This window comes from Manacus candei, unplaced genomic scaffold (genome assembly GCF_025592945.1).
Source record: "Manacus candei isolate 608988 ecotype Guabito, Panama unplaced genomic scaffold, ASM2559294v1 h1tg000021l, whole genome shotgun sequence".
NCBI lineage: Eukaryota > Metazoa > Chordata > Aves > Passeriformes > Pipridae > Manacus > Manacus candei.
In genome coordinates, this window is record NW_026138069.1 from 408,461 (window position 1) to 420,328 (window position 11,868).

Genomic DNA, 11,868 nt, shown 5'->3' on the forward strand with positions numbered 1-11,868 from the left:
ATATGCCAGACCACAATATTATGACTTTCTGGAGAGCAGCCATATACCAAACAGCAAAACAGTTGCAAAAAGGAGAAGTCAAGAAAAATGAAAGGATTGTAGCTAAAAGGAAGATATTATTTAGCCTCCTTTGTACTTGCAACCTACTTTGAAATCAAGTATACCAAAAGCAGAACAGGATGAACAGGGAAAAAAAACCGCAGTGCAAATATTGGGGCAGATTTCTTCAGTCTAACAAATTGTTGCCTATTTTCTGCAGTTTGGTGAGCCCCCTAGAGCAATACTATTGCCTTCTTTTCCATCCTATCCTTATCTCTGCTTCTGCAGCCAAATATATAGCTTGTCTCTTGCCAGGTAAGTCATATCACACTGCTCTCAGCCATCTTTTCAGATGCTCAAAAGCCCATTTGTGAAAACACCAGATCTTACTATCCCTGAGTCTAGGACATCCTCTGGAAGATTCCCGACTCCTGCTTTTAGAGTATCTTAGTAACAAAGTGGATACCTTAATATCATGACTTCAGAAAAGGTACTGCTAATATGCGCACCCATCAAGTTTTGAGAACCTGACAACAAAATTCCGTAAGTTCACAGAAAGGCAGTTTTGCAACTGCTTGCAAAGTTTCATCTAAGAGGTGTCAAAATAGCAACCCACAAGCTCTTTCTTCAGGATGAATGCTTTCAGGACTGTCCTCCCCCAGCTGTGTGACATTCATACAGGCATGGTGACCTCAGGCATAACTACTCAAAACAGCTGAATTGCATCAACTGGCACAGGGAAATGACTCCTGGGGGACAGAAGCATCTGGCATGGTACAGACCACACAGGAGCCCTCCGTCTCTCTCCAAACACAACTGTCCAAGGCTTCATGGACCCTTTGAAGAGGCAAAAGACAAGGCTTTCCAACAACCACCAATCTTGCAGTGCATCTGTTTCCTTCTAGCAGTAGGCTGTGAATACATGACTGAAACATTCTTTCTTTTGACACAGCCCTTTTATACAGTGTTTCACCAGAATTTCACAGGACAGCATACAGAAGGGAACATTTCATTTTAGTTTCAACAGTTAATTTCTTAGATGTAAAACATCTATCCAAAATAACCAAGAAATGACAAAAATACAGTGTTCCAATGTTTATAACTGGGGGTTTATTCCTGCAGAAGAGACTTGAGAGAGGAGACAAAAAGTAACAAAATGGAAGCCTTTGATTTGATTTCAAAACATGTTACTTCTGAATAAACTTAAAACGTCGTAAACATTTAAAAGTTCTAATGGGGGTGGCTTAAGAGGAATCTTTCCAATGGTGAACTCCTTTGCTTCAAACTGTTGCCACTCTTCAGCTGATAATTCGCTCTTGGGTGTAAATAACTTCTCTGAGGCGGTGGTGCTGGTGACTGCAGCAGACGCTGAGGTGACGTGATGTCCAGAGGCACTGGCCGTCTGTCCAAACAAAGCACCACTTGAAGGTGAGGCAGAAGTGGCTGTGGCTGCATTAAAGGCTCCGAAGGCTGGGAGCGGAGTGGTGGTGCTGGAAGAGTTCACAGCAGCAGCACTGCCAAAGCCTGAAAACCCAGAAGTCCCAAAGCCACCAGCTGTTGCAGCTGTTTTAAAGGAGAAGGAGGCTGCAGATGGAGCTGCTGGGCTGCCAAACCCAGCAGGCTGGGGTGCACTGGGAGAGGACGTCACCCCAAACGCAGGAGCACTACCAGCAGCAGAAGAGACCCCAGCAGCAGGGCTGGTTCCAGATGATGAGGAATTGATAAGGCTGGAACTGGCTTTAAAAGAGAAACTGCTGGCACTGGTACTGCTGCTGCTCACAGGAAAGCCTGCAAGTACAGAATTGATAAAAAATATTACAATGGGTACCCCAGTCATATTAAACCACTGCTGCATTTCAAAAAATGCAGCAGCAGAGAAACTCCACAAAATGTTTGTATCTGCTGGTTCTTAGGGTAGGAACTTACTTGAGAGCCCAAAGCTTGATGTTTGCTGTCCTCCCAGTCCAAAGGCAGACGATGGTTGGATGCCCGTGTTCTTGAAAGCAGAGAGCTGAAAAAATTCCAAAGACGTAAGTGAACACTAGATTCCAAAACAGGGAACTGTCTTTCAGTAAATACTTGAGGCAAAAATAGAGCTGCCCAGTCTGACATGGATCACTTTCATCACAATCACATGCTCTTGCAGTTATGAACAAAATGCTTTCAGTCTCTACACCCTCTTTTCTGGAAAAGCACTCCGGAAATGCAGATCTGTTAAAATCTATAGATTTCTTCCTGTCAGTCAATGACTTGATCACCTCTTGCTGCTCTCGTTCTCATCCCTTATTGTTTCATCTTGTGCTTTGTGACTCTATCTAGGGCACTGCTTTGACTCACTCTCTTCTCTCTTCTTGACACATCCAGTTTCCTGTGCTAAAGCCCAAATCCTGCTTCTCCACTTTCAGCATCGAACAGACCAAGGGCTGGGATCATGCTACTTAACCTTTAATGCACTTCATGGAAACTCCACTTAAATAAAGCCACTTCCTCTGTCTCCCCCATTATTGCTTATTAGCTTTAACTCAAGCAATTGCTTCTGAAAAAACATCTCGATTCAGAAGTGTTTGTCACCTTTCCAGAATCAATGACTTTTTTAATCTTCAAATGTTATCTTCAAATGCCTCCCAGCTATCTCTCAATTCCTCATTCTGGCATTACCCAAACACTATTTATCCTAAAACAGCCTGGAGGGCAATTCCAGTCCAGTCTGCTGATTCTGTCTTGGAAGAGTCAACATTAGCACAGAACAGAAACATTTTGCCTTTCCCTAACACTTACCAAAGCTGCTTTTGTCGATGCATTTAAAGCTTTCAACTGAAGCAGACGATTTTTCCATTGTGCTGCTAACTGTTGGACAGCATCTATCTAAAAAGGGGGAAAGAAAAGCATGTTTTCATTACTGAAGACTTAAAAACAAAAGAAGAGTGATCTGGCAACTGAACCGAAAAAAGATATCCAGAATTAAAAAAGAAACTTCATTAAGCCAAGACGACAGGATTTTTGCTTTCTTGAAACTTCAGGGTGAGGAGATGACACCTTTGTTTTTAGCAAAGAATTCCTTTAAACTCTCTTACTACTGCCCTTAAACCAACCTTTGTACTTTACATAGGGATAATAGTAAAGGAAAAATTATGGAGCTTTTTAAATTCAAGTTCTATCTCTTTCTGAATTAGACACAAAAAGGAAACAAATGACATAAGATATGTAAGTTTTATATATATGAGAATAAACTCTTCAATCTCTGTTTGATTTCTGGCCTGTCTACTTATGCGCTCACTCAGTAAGCTCAAATCCTAAGATTTGCCTTAGATTTTTCCATATCTTCAGAACCCCCCCCCACTTTCAAAACACTGTAATTCAGAACATTTTAATAGTATCATCCTGAAATATTCAGTTTTGATGACATTAACGTGTTCCATTAGATAACTGCACAGAACAGTGCAGCAGTAAATAGCATCTCTGTCTTGATAACTGTGATTTAGTATTAAACAAGAAACTGCCAAGTCTTCAAATAACCTTTTGGGAATTTTAAACTTGAATTTCCTACATTTATATTTAAGTTTAGCAACACATCTAATTCAATGCCTGGTCTAATTGAATTTTCCTTAAAACCTAAAAAAGTAAAACACCTAATGTCACAAATGCCTCTAAGAATGGAATGAATAATCTTTTTGTAGACAAATTCCTTAATTTTTCAAAAGAGTCTTACAACACAGACATCAATAATTCTTTTGTGTCTACTCACATGCTGGAAGATCATGTTGCTTGGTATCTGCTCTTATACAACAGACCAGAAAATTCAGATTTTGACCCAGTTTAAGAATAGAAACATGGAAAAGACATGTTGTACTTAAACATTTTGTGAGGAAACTGTATCATACAGTTATCATCTATACACTGAGAGTTTTGTGAACTTGCATTTACTACTTTGGTGAGACCATAATTTATTTTTTTAATAGCCAGGCATAGCATATTGTTTAATCATTTTGGTTTATTATTTTAATTGAAATTTAAAAAAATTATGTATCTCTTGTCTCTGAAAATGCAATTCTGGTAAATCTAAACATATGAAGCCAAACTGGTGACAACAGCAATTTCTTCTGGAACACAGAACCAAGAACAAGAAGAAAGAGTGAAATGTAGCTTAAATTAGTTTATACTTGCCATCAGCCTAATTTCCAATAGCCTAATTTTCTTCTTGGCACAACATTAAACTCTGCTAGCTTCCTTGATATTGACAGGACTATGAGGAAGGAACAATACACATACATTGAGAGATATTTTATATAAAAACGTATGTGTTACTTCCAAAGGAATATATACATTTCTAAAAAAGAAGTATCTGCTATTTTCATCATTAGTTCCCTGCAATAAAGGCATGTAAAAGAACAAGGGAAAATAAAAGTTTCCCAGTCTTCTATTTAAAGCACTAGATAACCAGCTATATTAATCAAACTGACTAATAGCATATGAGATATTAAATTTTTGAGACAGCATTCCAGTAACTTCTACAAATAATACACAAGAGCAGGGACAAGATTAAGTCAAGGAGTGTCCAGCAGGTATTTTTGCATTCTATTTGGTGCACGGCAATTGAAAAATATTTTGGCATTCTGATAATCTCCTCGAGTTGGGAGCTCAATGAGTCAAGAGTTGCCATTTGAAAACAAGTCCTGTCCTAAAGAGTGTCCACACCAGTATTGTTTAAATACTTACATAATTCCCAATCATATTCTTTGCTCTGCTGTCATAATACTCCAGACGCAGTTCTTCTGGTGAGACATCCGAAAAGCCTGCAAGGACAGGAGTACCTCAAAAACCTCCAAGAAAACACATTCATATTTACAATCACCCTCCATAGTTATGAAGAAATGGGCCTTGGTACTTTGTCTGTCCTAAGTCAGTCACAGTCAGAGACACAAAAAAGATCCATTACAGAACTTCAGAGGTGTGAACATCCAAAATTAATTTGCATTAATCTCATATTCCTTTCTGTTGTATCACAAGGCAAATCATCACCTTGCAAATGGTTCCACAGAGGTACAACAGTGCAGGCAAGTCACAGAAACATCCTAAACAGCAGCAATATGCAACAATACTAAAAACATTACCTACCTGAGACATTCGGCTTTTCTTTCATTGGTGAGTAAGATGAAAATATCCATTGTCCAGAAGATTCCCAAATTTCCATGTCTTTCACTACACATTCTCTACAAAACAAAGCAAAACCACAGATGAAGGTGAATTTACATGGTCAAAACAAAACCACCAGAAACAATTGCCTGGTTTCTGTCCAAAGTCAAAATCAATACCTGCTACCATGAAAACAAAGTGTTTCCCTAAACAGTTAAAATCTTAAAAAAAGTAATGGAAAGTGGTTCCAAAACCTCTTTTCTTTGGGAAATCACATTGCTTGTTGCTTCTTAGCACATGCCCTGTAATCGCCTTGAATCTGCTGGTCACTCTCAACTGACTGTAACATGTCTGTGTGAAACCAGGTTTCAATAGTTTTGCTGTTGGTAGAAAAATTTGTTGTCTTGTCTGGAAAACCAAGTCAAATAATTCATTTTCCCAAAGGCGCTCTGACCCTTTATTTTCAAGTACTGAAATATTTGTTTTATTCCTTTATCCTCCTGCTCACAACTTAAATACCATACCATCTTACTAGTATCACAGCTGTTTAGCTGCCCAGCTCAGGTCCCAGACACGGATTGCTTCCTTCCCATGCCAGCATAATTCCAGAGAACCAAATGAAGTCGTGTTCTCTATCGTTCTTTCTACATGTCCCAGCTTCCTCCTCATGATACTGTTCTCTGCATTATCTCCAGGAAGTTAGTAAGCTTTTAAACTGCTCATTCTAAATGCTTTCAGTAAGACAGAAGTCTAACTTACAGAAGTCTCTCCTCTTCATCTTTAGAGCCATCAGCAACACTCTGACTGTTCGCTAATGCCGAGAACCTGTTCTGTGAGAAGTCTGCATTTCTGCTGCTGCCGCCTGATGATCCAAAGTCAGAGGAGCCAAAGAATCCTCTTCCATGATCTCTGCTGCCACCCCATGTATCAGACTTGAAGGTAGATGGCTGGATAACACTGCTGTATCTCTGGCTAGAGGAACCCCATCCTCCTCCTCTTCCACTAGTAACTTCCAAGTAAAAAAACAAAGAAAGCAAACAACAGAAATTTTTAATCATTAAGATATGAAACAAAGAGCACCAACAAAAACTGTAAGTGTAACCAGTCTTATGGTGGCAATAAGAAGTTTAAAATGAAAATGTAGTTTTTTCCTAATGAATTAACCTCATAATTTTGTGAGCTTTACCTAGTGAGTTACGCATGGTAGTTCAGGAGTCAGAGGTAAATAGGAACTCCTTCTCCTCACGTGGAACCACGGAATAATTTGGGTTGGAAGGCACCTTTAAAAATCATCTAGTCTGACCTCTCCCATACCATAATGAGCAGAGACACCTTCAACCAGATCACCATGCCAATAATACGTGGCATCCCAGAAAGAGACTGTTTCAGTTTTGTTGAGGTCATTTCATGAAGAAACTACCCTAGCAGAAAAAAAATTAACTCACCATGTGTTTACATTAGGAGCTCCTGCCTCCTGCTCTGCTGCAGCACAGAGAGGTCCAGAGTTCCGTTCTGAGACCTTAAACACATCTGTGTGTGTGTGTTACAAACTCCGACCTTCCTTCAGCAGGAATAAGAACAAGCAACTGCAGCCGTGTTCCTGCCATCACTGCAGCTCTCAACTCCCCGCTGCATCACTTGCCTTTCCAAAGCTCCCAGACACACAGAGCCAATGAGAATGGAAACAGCCTTCACTGGCCACAACATAAGGCCAGTGGGAACTTGCTCACTACTCTTGGCAGGAACGTTTCCTGAGCTGCTTTCCCGTGGCATTGTGGCACATCCCACGGTCACAGAATCACAGAATCAAGTAGGGTGGAAAAGACCTCTGAGGTCATCGAGGCCAACCTATGACCAACACCACCATGTCAACTAGGCCATGGCACTAAGGGCCACCGCCAGTCTCTCCTTAAAAACCTCCAAGGACGGTGACTCCACCACCTCCCAGGGCAGCCCATTACAATGTCTAATCACCCTTTCTGTGAAGAAATTCTTCCTAATGCTCAACCTACACAGTCCCTGGCACAGCTTAAGACTGTACCCTCTTGTCCTGTTGCTGATCGCCTGAAGAAGAGACTGACTCCCACCTGGCTACAACATCCTTTCAAGTAGTTGTAGAGAGTGATAAGGTCTCTCCTGGGCGTCCTTCTCTCCAGGCTAAACACCCCCAGCTCCCTCAGTCTCTCCTCACAGGACTTGTGCTCCAGACTCTTCGCCAGAGCCCAACCCCGTGCGTGCCAAACCAGAGGCTGCTGCCGAGACTCCCGGGCCGGGCTCCGGAGCTCCTGCCGGCCGGGGGCCGCCTCCAGCCGGCCCGGCCCGGCCCGGCCCGGCCCGCTGCGCTCGGAGTACCTTGTGAGGGCGGTGCGGAGCCGCCGGGGCGGGCGGCGCCGCGGGGGTGCTCGTTCCAGCAGCGGTCCCCGAAGCGGCAGTAGCCCCGCAGGAAGAACTGACACACGCCCATGGCCGCCCCGCCGTCGCCGCCGCTCTGACGCGCCAGGCGCGCGCCAGGAGGAGCGAGCGCCGGCACGAGCGCGGCCGTTGTGCCCGCGTGCGCGCTGCCCCCGGGGGCGCGCCGGGAGCGGGGCTGCGGCCGGAGCGGGAACGGCGGCAGGGATCCGGTCGGACCGGGGGATAACACACCGACAGGCTGCTGACAGAGCCAGAGTAGGGTTTGACTGGAGCTTTGTGCAAACCCATAGTCCTTGGCGCAGTAAAATACCCTCCCGTCGGCTGTAATCGCACCTTACTCACATAAGCCCCTTTCCCACAGAGCCCGCGTGGTAAAATATTTGTGTGCTGTGTCTTTACAGGGAGACGAAGGAATGTATTGCCCATGGCTATGGAATCACAGAATCATCAAGATTGGAAGAGACCTTTGGGATCATCCAGTCCAACCTTCAGCCCAGCACTACCTCTGTAACCCCTAAATTATTGTTCCATTTCCAAATGATGTATGTTTACCAGTGGAGTCATGTAACTATTGAAGGTCTGGGCCTTAGGGTAGAGGACTTGGGTAACTTGAATGTTACTAAATCTAACAACAGGAACACGCTAATCCGCAGTTCTTCCCTGTAGCTCTCTAGGAGGCATCCTGAAAAAGTGGAATAAGTTTAGGGGAGATCAAATGACTAAAGATAAAATGAAAAGATATTGTAATCATTGGTGGCCACTTGATAAATTGGAGGATGGGGAAAACATGTCATTGCATTTTAATATTATCTTACAGTTGATGACTTGGTAAATGGGATAATCAGGTTTTGTGTGTAAATGTTAGTTTCCTCCATTCCACCCCTACATTGGGGCAGAGATGGATAAAGAAGATACAGATCAAAATACAGAGTATGTGGGAAGTGAGGATTTTAGTCCTGAGATATACCCAGCCAGTGATACAGACACCTTTAGGACAAACAGTGAGGGCAGAGAGTCAACACTTAATTTCTTAGATGTAAAACATCTATCCAAAATAACCAAGAAATGACAAAAATACAGTGTTCCAATGTTTATAACTGGGGGTTTATTCCTGCAGAAGAGACTTGAGAGAGGAGACAAAAAGTAACAAAATGGAAGCCTTTGATTTGATTTCAAAACATGTTACTTCTGAATAAACTTAAAAGGTCGTAAACATTTAAAAGTTCTAATGGGGGTGGCTTAAGAGGAATCTTTCCAATGGTGAACTCCTTTGCTTCAAACTGTTGCCACTCTTCAGCTGATAATTCGCTCTTGGGTGTAAATAACTTCTCTGAGGCGGTGGTGCTGGTGACTGCAGCAGACGCTGAGGTGACGTGATGTCCAGAGGCACTGGACAGCCACTGGCAGTCTGTCCAAACAAAGCACCACTTAAAGGTGAGGCAGAAGCTTGATGTTTGCTGTCCTCCCAGTCCAAAGGCAGACGATGGTTGGATGCCCGTGTTCTTGAAAGCAGAGAGCTGAAAAATTTCCAAAGATGTAAGTGAACACTAGATTCCAAAACAGGGAACTGTCTTTCAGTAAATACTTGAGGCAAAAATAGAGCTGCCCAGTCTGACACGGATCACTTTCATCACAATCACATGCTCTTGCAGTTATGAACAAAATGCTTTCAGTCTCTACACCCTCTTTTCTGGAAAAGCACTCCAGAACTGCAGATCTGTTAAAATCTATAGATTTCTTCCTGTCAGTCAATGACTTGATCACCTCTTGCTGCTCTCGTTCTCATCTCTTATTGTTTCATCTTGTGCTTTGTGACTCTATCTAGGGCACTGCTTTGACTCACTCTCTTCTCTCTCCTTGACACATCCAGTTTCCTGCGCTAAGCACTGGCCCCTTTCATGTGGTTTGCAATGAAAATATTTCAAAGCTGGGATCCAGCTGCTGCCTTGCTAACATGGAATTGTCCTGATTGGCTCTTTTCCTCAGTGAACTAAAGGGGTCTATAATACCTGCCTGCAATTCACTGATCTCAGGATTCGAGAGTATATACCCAGGTGACACAGCACAATTAGCTATATCTCAGAAGCCTTTTGTAACTGAAATTAACATCAGCGTAAATTAATTCATTCAAAGGTGACAAGAGGAACATTTTGCCTTTCCTCAACACTTACCAAATTGCTTTTGTAGATGCATTTAAAGCTTTCAACTGAAGCAGATGATTTTTCCATTGTACAACTAACAGCATTTATCTAAAAAGGGGGAAAAGAAAAGCATGTCTATTACTGAAGACTTAAAAACAAAAGAGTGATCTGACAACTAAACTGAAAAAAGATATCCAGAATTAAAAAAGAAACTTCATTAAGCCGAGAAAACTGGTTTTTGCTTTCCTGAAACTTCAAGGCAAGAAGCTGAGATTTTTGTTATTAACAGAGAATTCCTCTAAATGCTCCTACTATTACCCTTAAGTCAACTTCTTTGACTTTATATAAGGAGTAAGATCAGATGGGACAATTTGAGCGAGGGATCTCAGGCAGAAAGAGGACATTATGGCAGAGCATACAGACCAGCAGCTGTTTCAGTACTCTATTTGGTATACTGGAATTGAAGGATATTTTGGCGTTCTGATAATCTCCTAGAGTTGGGAGCTAAGTGAGTCAAGAGTTGGCAACCTGAAGAACAGTAAAAAGTCCTATCTCATGGTGTCCACACCAGTCAGCATTTTTAAAATTCTTACATAATTCCCAATGATATTCTTTGCTCTGCAGTTGTAATACTCCAGATGCAGCTCTTCTGGCAAGGCATCCAAAAAGCCTGCAAGGACAGGAGCAGTCAAAACCTCCAAGAAAACAGATTCATACTTACAATCGCCCTCCATATTTACGAATAAATGGTCCTTTGTTACATGGTCTGTTACATAGAGACACGCAAGGGATTCATTATCAAATTTCACAGGTGTGAACGCCCAAAATGAACTGGCAAACCACCACCCTCCTTCAACAGAAATAAAGAGAAGCGACTGCAGCCGTGGTCCTGCCGTGCCATCACTGCAGCCCTCGGCTCGCCGTCGTGTCCTTCACCTTCCCGGAGCTCCCAAACACCTAGGGCCGGTGTGAACCGAAACAACTTTCACCAGCTACAACAGGCAGCTGCCGGACACTTGCTCGCTGCTCCTGGCAGGGAAGTTTCCCGAGCCGCTTTCCCATGGCCTCGTGGCATACCCCGCAGTCCCTTCGCCAGAGCCCAACCCCGCGAGTGCCGAACCGGAGGCTGCTGCCGACAGCCCCGGCCGGCTCCGGAGCTCCCGCCGGCAGCGGCCGCTCGGAGCGCCCGAGGCGGGCACCGGGGCAGGGCTGGGGGCGGCCTCCAGCCCCCCCCCGTCCTGCCCGCCCCCTCTCGCCCCGCCGCGCTCGGGTACCCGGGGACGGCGGTGCGGCGCCCGGAGCGCGGTGCTCGCTCCCGAACCCGTAGCCAAGGCGGCGGCAGCAGCCCCGCAGGAGCCGAAGAACGAGCGCGGCCGCCCCGCGCCGCCGGCGGTGAGGTGCTGAGGGCCGCTGGGGACCAAGGATATACAACCCCTAGAACAACGGGGCTCCGCAAGTTTAAAGGCACATAAAACCAGACAAAAGAGCCTGTCCAGCCTAAAACGGCCACAGTTCTCGCCAGGATTCTCGAGGAGCGGAGGCACCAGGGACACGTTTGTTTCGTGGCTATGAGAAGGGAAAGGCAAGGGAGAGCAGAAAAAAGAGAGTCACGCAGCCTTCACTTACTGCCGAATAAAGAACGGAGTTGCAGGAACCGCTAATGAGCCCATGAGGGCATCTACTCCTGTCTGTACAGGCAGAGTTGTCAGGGTGAGGGAGAAAACCAGGAGGAAGCCTACAAGGAAGCACTGACTTTGAAAACCAGGAGTTAGACTACTTAGGAGAATTTGGAGGACCTTCGAAATTAAAACAGACTAAACATCCACAGCACCAGTGAGGTACAAGGTACAGGTAGGCAAGCACCAACTTCTGAGGTTAACTCAATAGTCTCATAGAAACAGACCTGAAAAAATTAGCAACTTAGAAGAGAGGTGACAAAATTACAATGAAGCTATTAATGAACTAGCATGGGAGCAGGACAGACATCAGACAGACATCATTTGTATAGTTCTCCAGAACTGAGAAGAGGCACACTGTGTTGATGACACCGAGAGCTTGACAGGCTGGACTTCTATGCTGGACGAAGAAATTACCATCGTGGTGGCTGGGAGCATTTACAGAGCTCTGTGCTTCTAGACCAGAG

The 11,868-nt window shown here is 44.1% G+C and overlaps 2 protein-coding genes across 2 annotated transcripts; both read right to left on the reverse strand.

The window, feature by feature from the left end:
* Nucleotides 1-1,126: 1,126 nt before the first annotated feature.
* On the reverse strand, nucleotides 1,127-7,673 carry LOC127470495 (nucleoporin NUP42-like). Its single transcript, XM_051786070.1, has 7 exons — nucleotides 7,525-7,673; nucleotides 5,932-6,181; nucleotides 5,155-5,249; nucleotides 4,756-4,832; nucleotides 2,818-2,904; nucleotides 1,966-2,050; nucleotides 1,127-1,827 (listed from the first exon to the last, which is right to left on the reverse strand). Exons 1-7 carry the CDS (start codon nucleotides 7,634-7,636, stop codon nucleotides 1,217-1,219), a joined length of 1,317 nt encoding a protein of 438 aa, XP_051642030.1. The 5' UTR covers nucleotides 7,637-7,673; the 3' UTR covers nucleotides 1,127-1,216.
* Nucleotides 7,674-8,666: 993 nt separating this feature from the next.
* Nucleotides 8,667-10,893, reverse strand: LOC127470497 (nucleoporin NUP42-like). Its single transcript, XM_051786074.1, has 3 exons — nucleotides 10,319-10,893; nucleotides 9,756-9,833; nucleotides 8,667-9,101 (listed from the first exon to the last, which is right to left on the reverse strand). Exons 1-3 carry the CDS (start codon nucleotides 10,457-10,459, stop codon nucleotides 8,757-8,759), a joined length of 564 nt encoding a protein of 187 aa, XP_051642034.1. The 5' UTR covers nucleotides 10,460-10,893; the 3' UTR covers nucleotides 8,667-8,756.
* Between the last annotated feature and the right edge of the window lie 975 nt (nucleotides 10,894-11,868).

Bases quoted from the DNA above. Each gene is read 5' to 3' on its own strand.
- LOC127470495 (XM_051786070.1), bottom strand. From the start codon at position 7,636: ATGGGCGTGTGTCAGTTCTTCCTGCGGGGCTACTGCCGCTTCGGGGAC. The intron at 6,182-7,524 runs GTACTCCGAGCG...TTTACTTGGAAG, and splicing joins CTCCGCACCGCCCTCACAAG to TTACTAGTGGAAGAGGAGGA. The intron at 4,833-5,154 runs GTAGGTAATGTT...CTGTCCTTGCAG, and splicing joins AGAAAAGCCGAATGTCTCAG to GCTTTTCGGATGTCTCACCA.
- LOC127470497 (XM_051786074.1), bottom strand. From the start codon at position 10,459: ATGGAGGGCGATTGTAAGTATGAATCTGTTTTCTTGGAGGTTTTGACT. The intron at 9,834-10,318 runs GTAAGAATTTTA...CCCCCTTTTTAG, and splicing joins AGAATATCATTGGGAATTAT to ATAAATGCTGTTAGTTGTAC. The intron at 9,102-9,755 runs GTAAGTGTTGAG...GAAATTTTTCAG, and splicing joins GCATCTACAAAAGCAATTTG to CTCTCTGCTTTCAAGAACAC.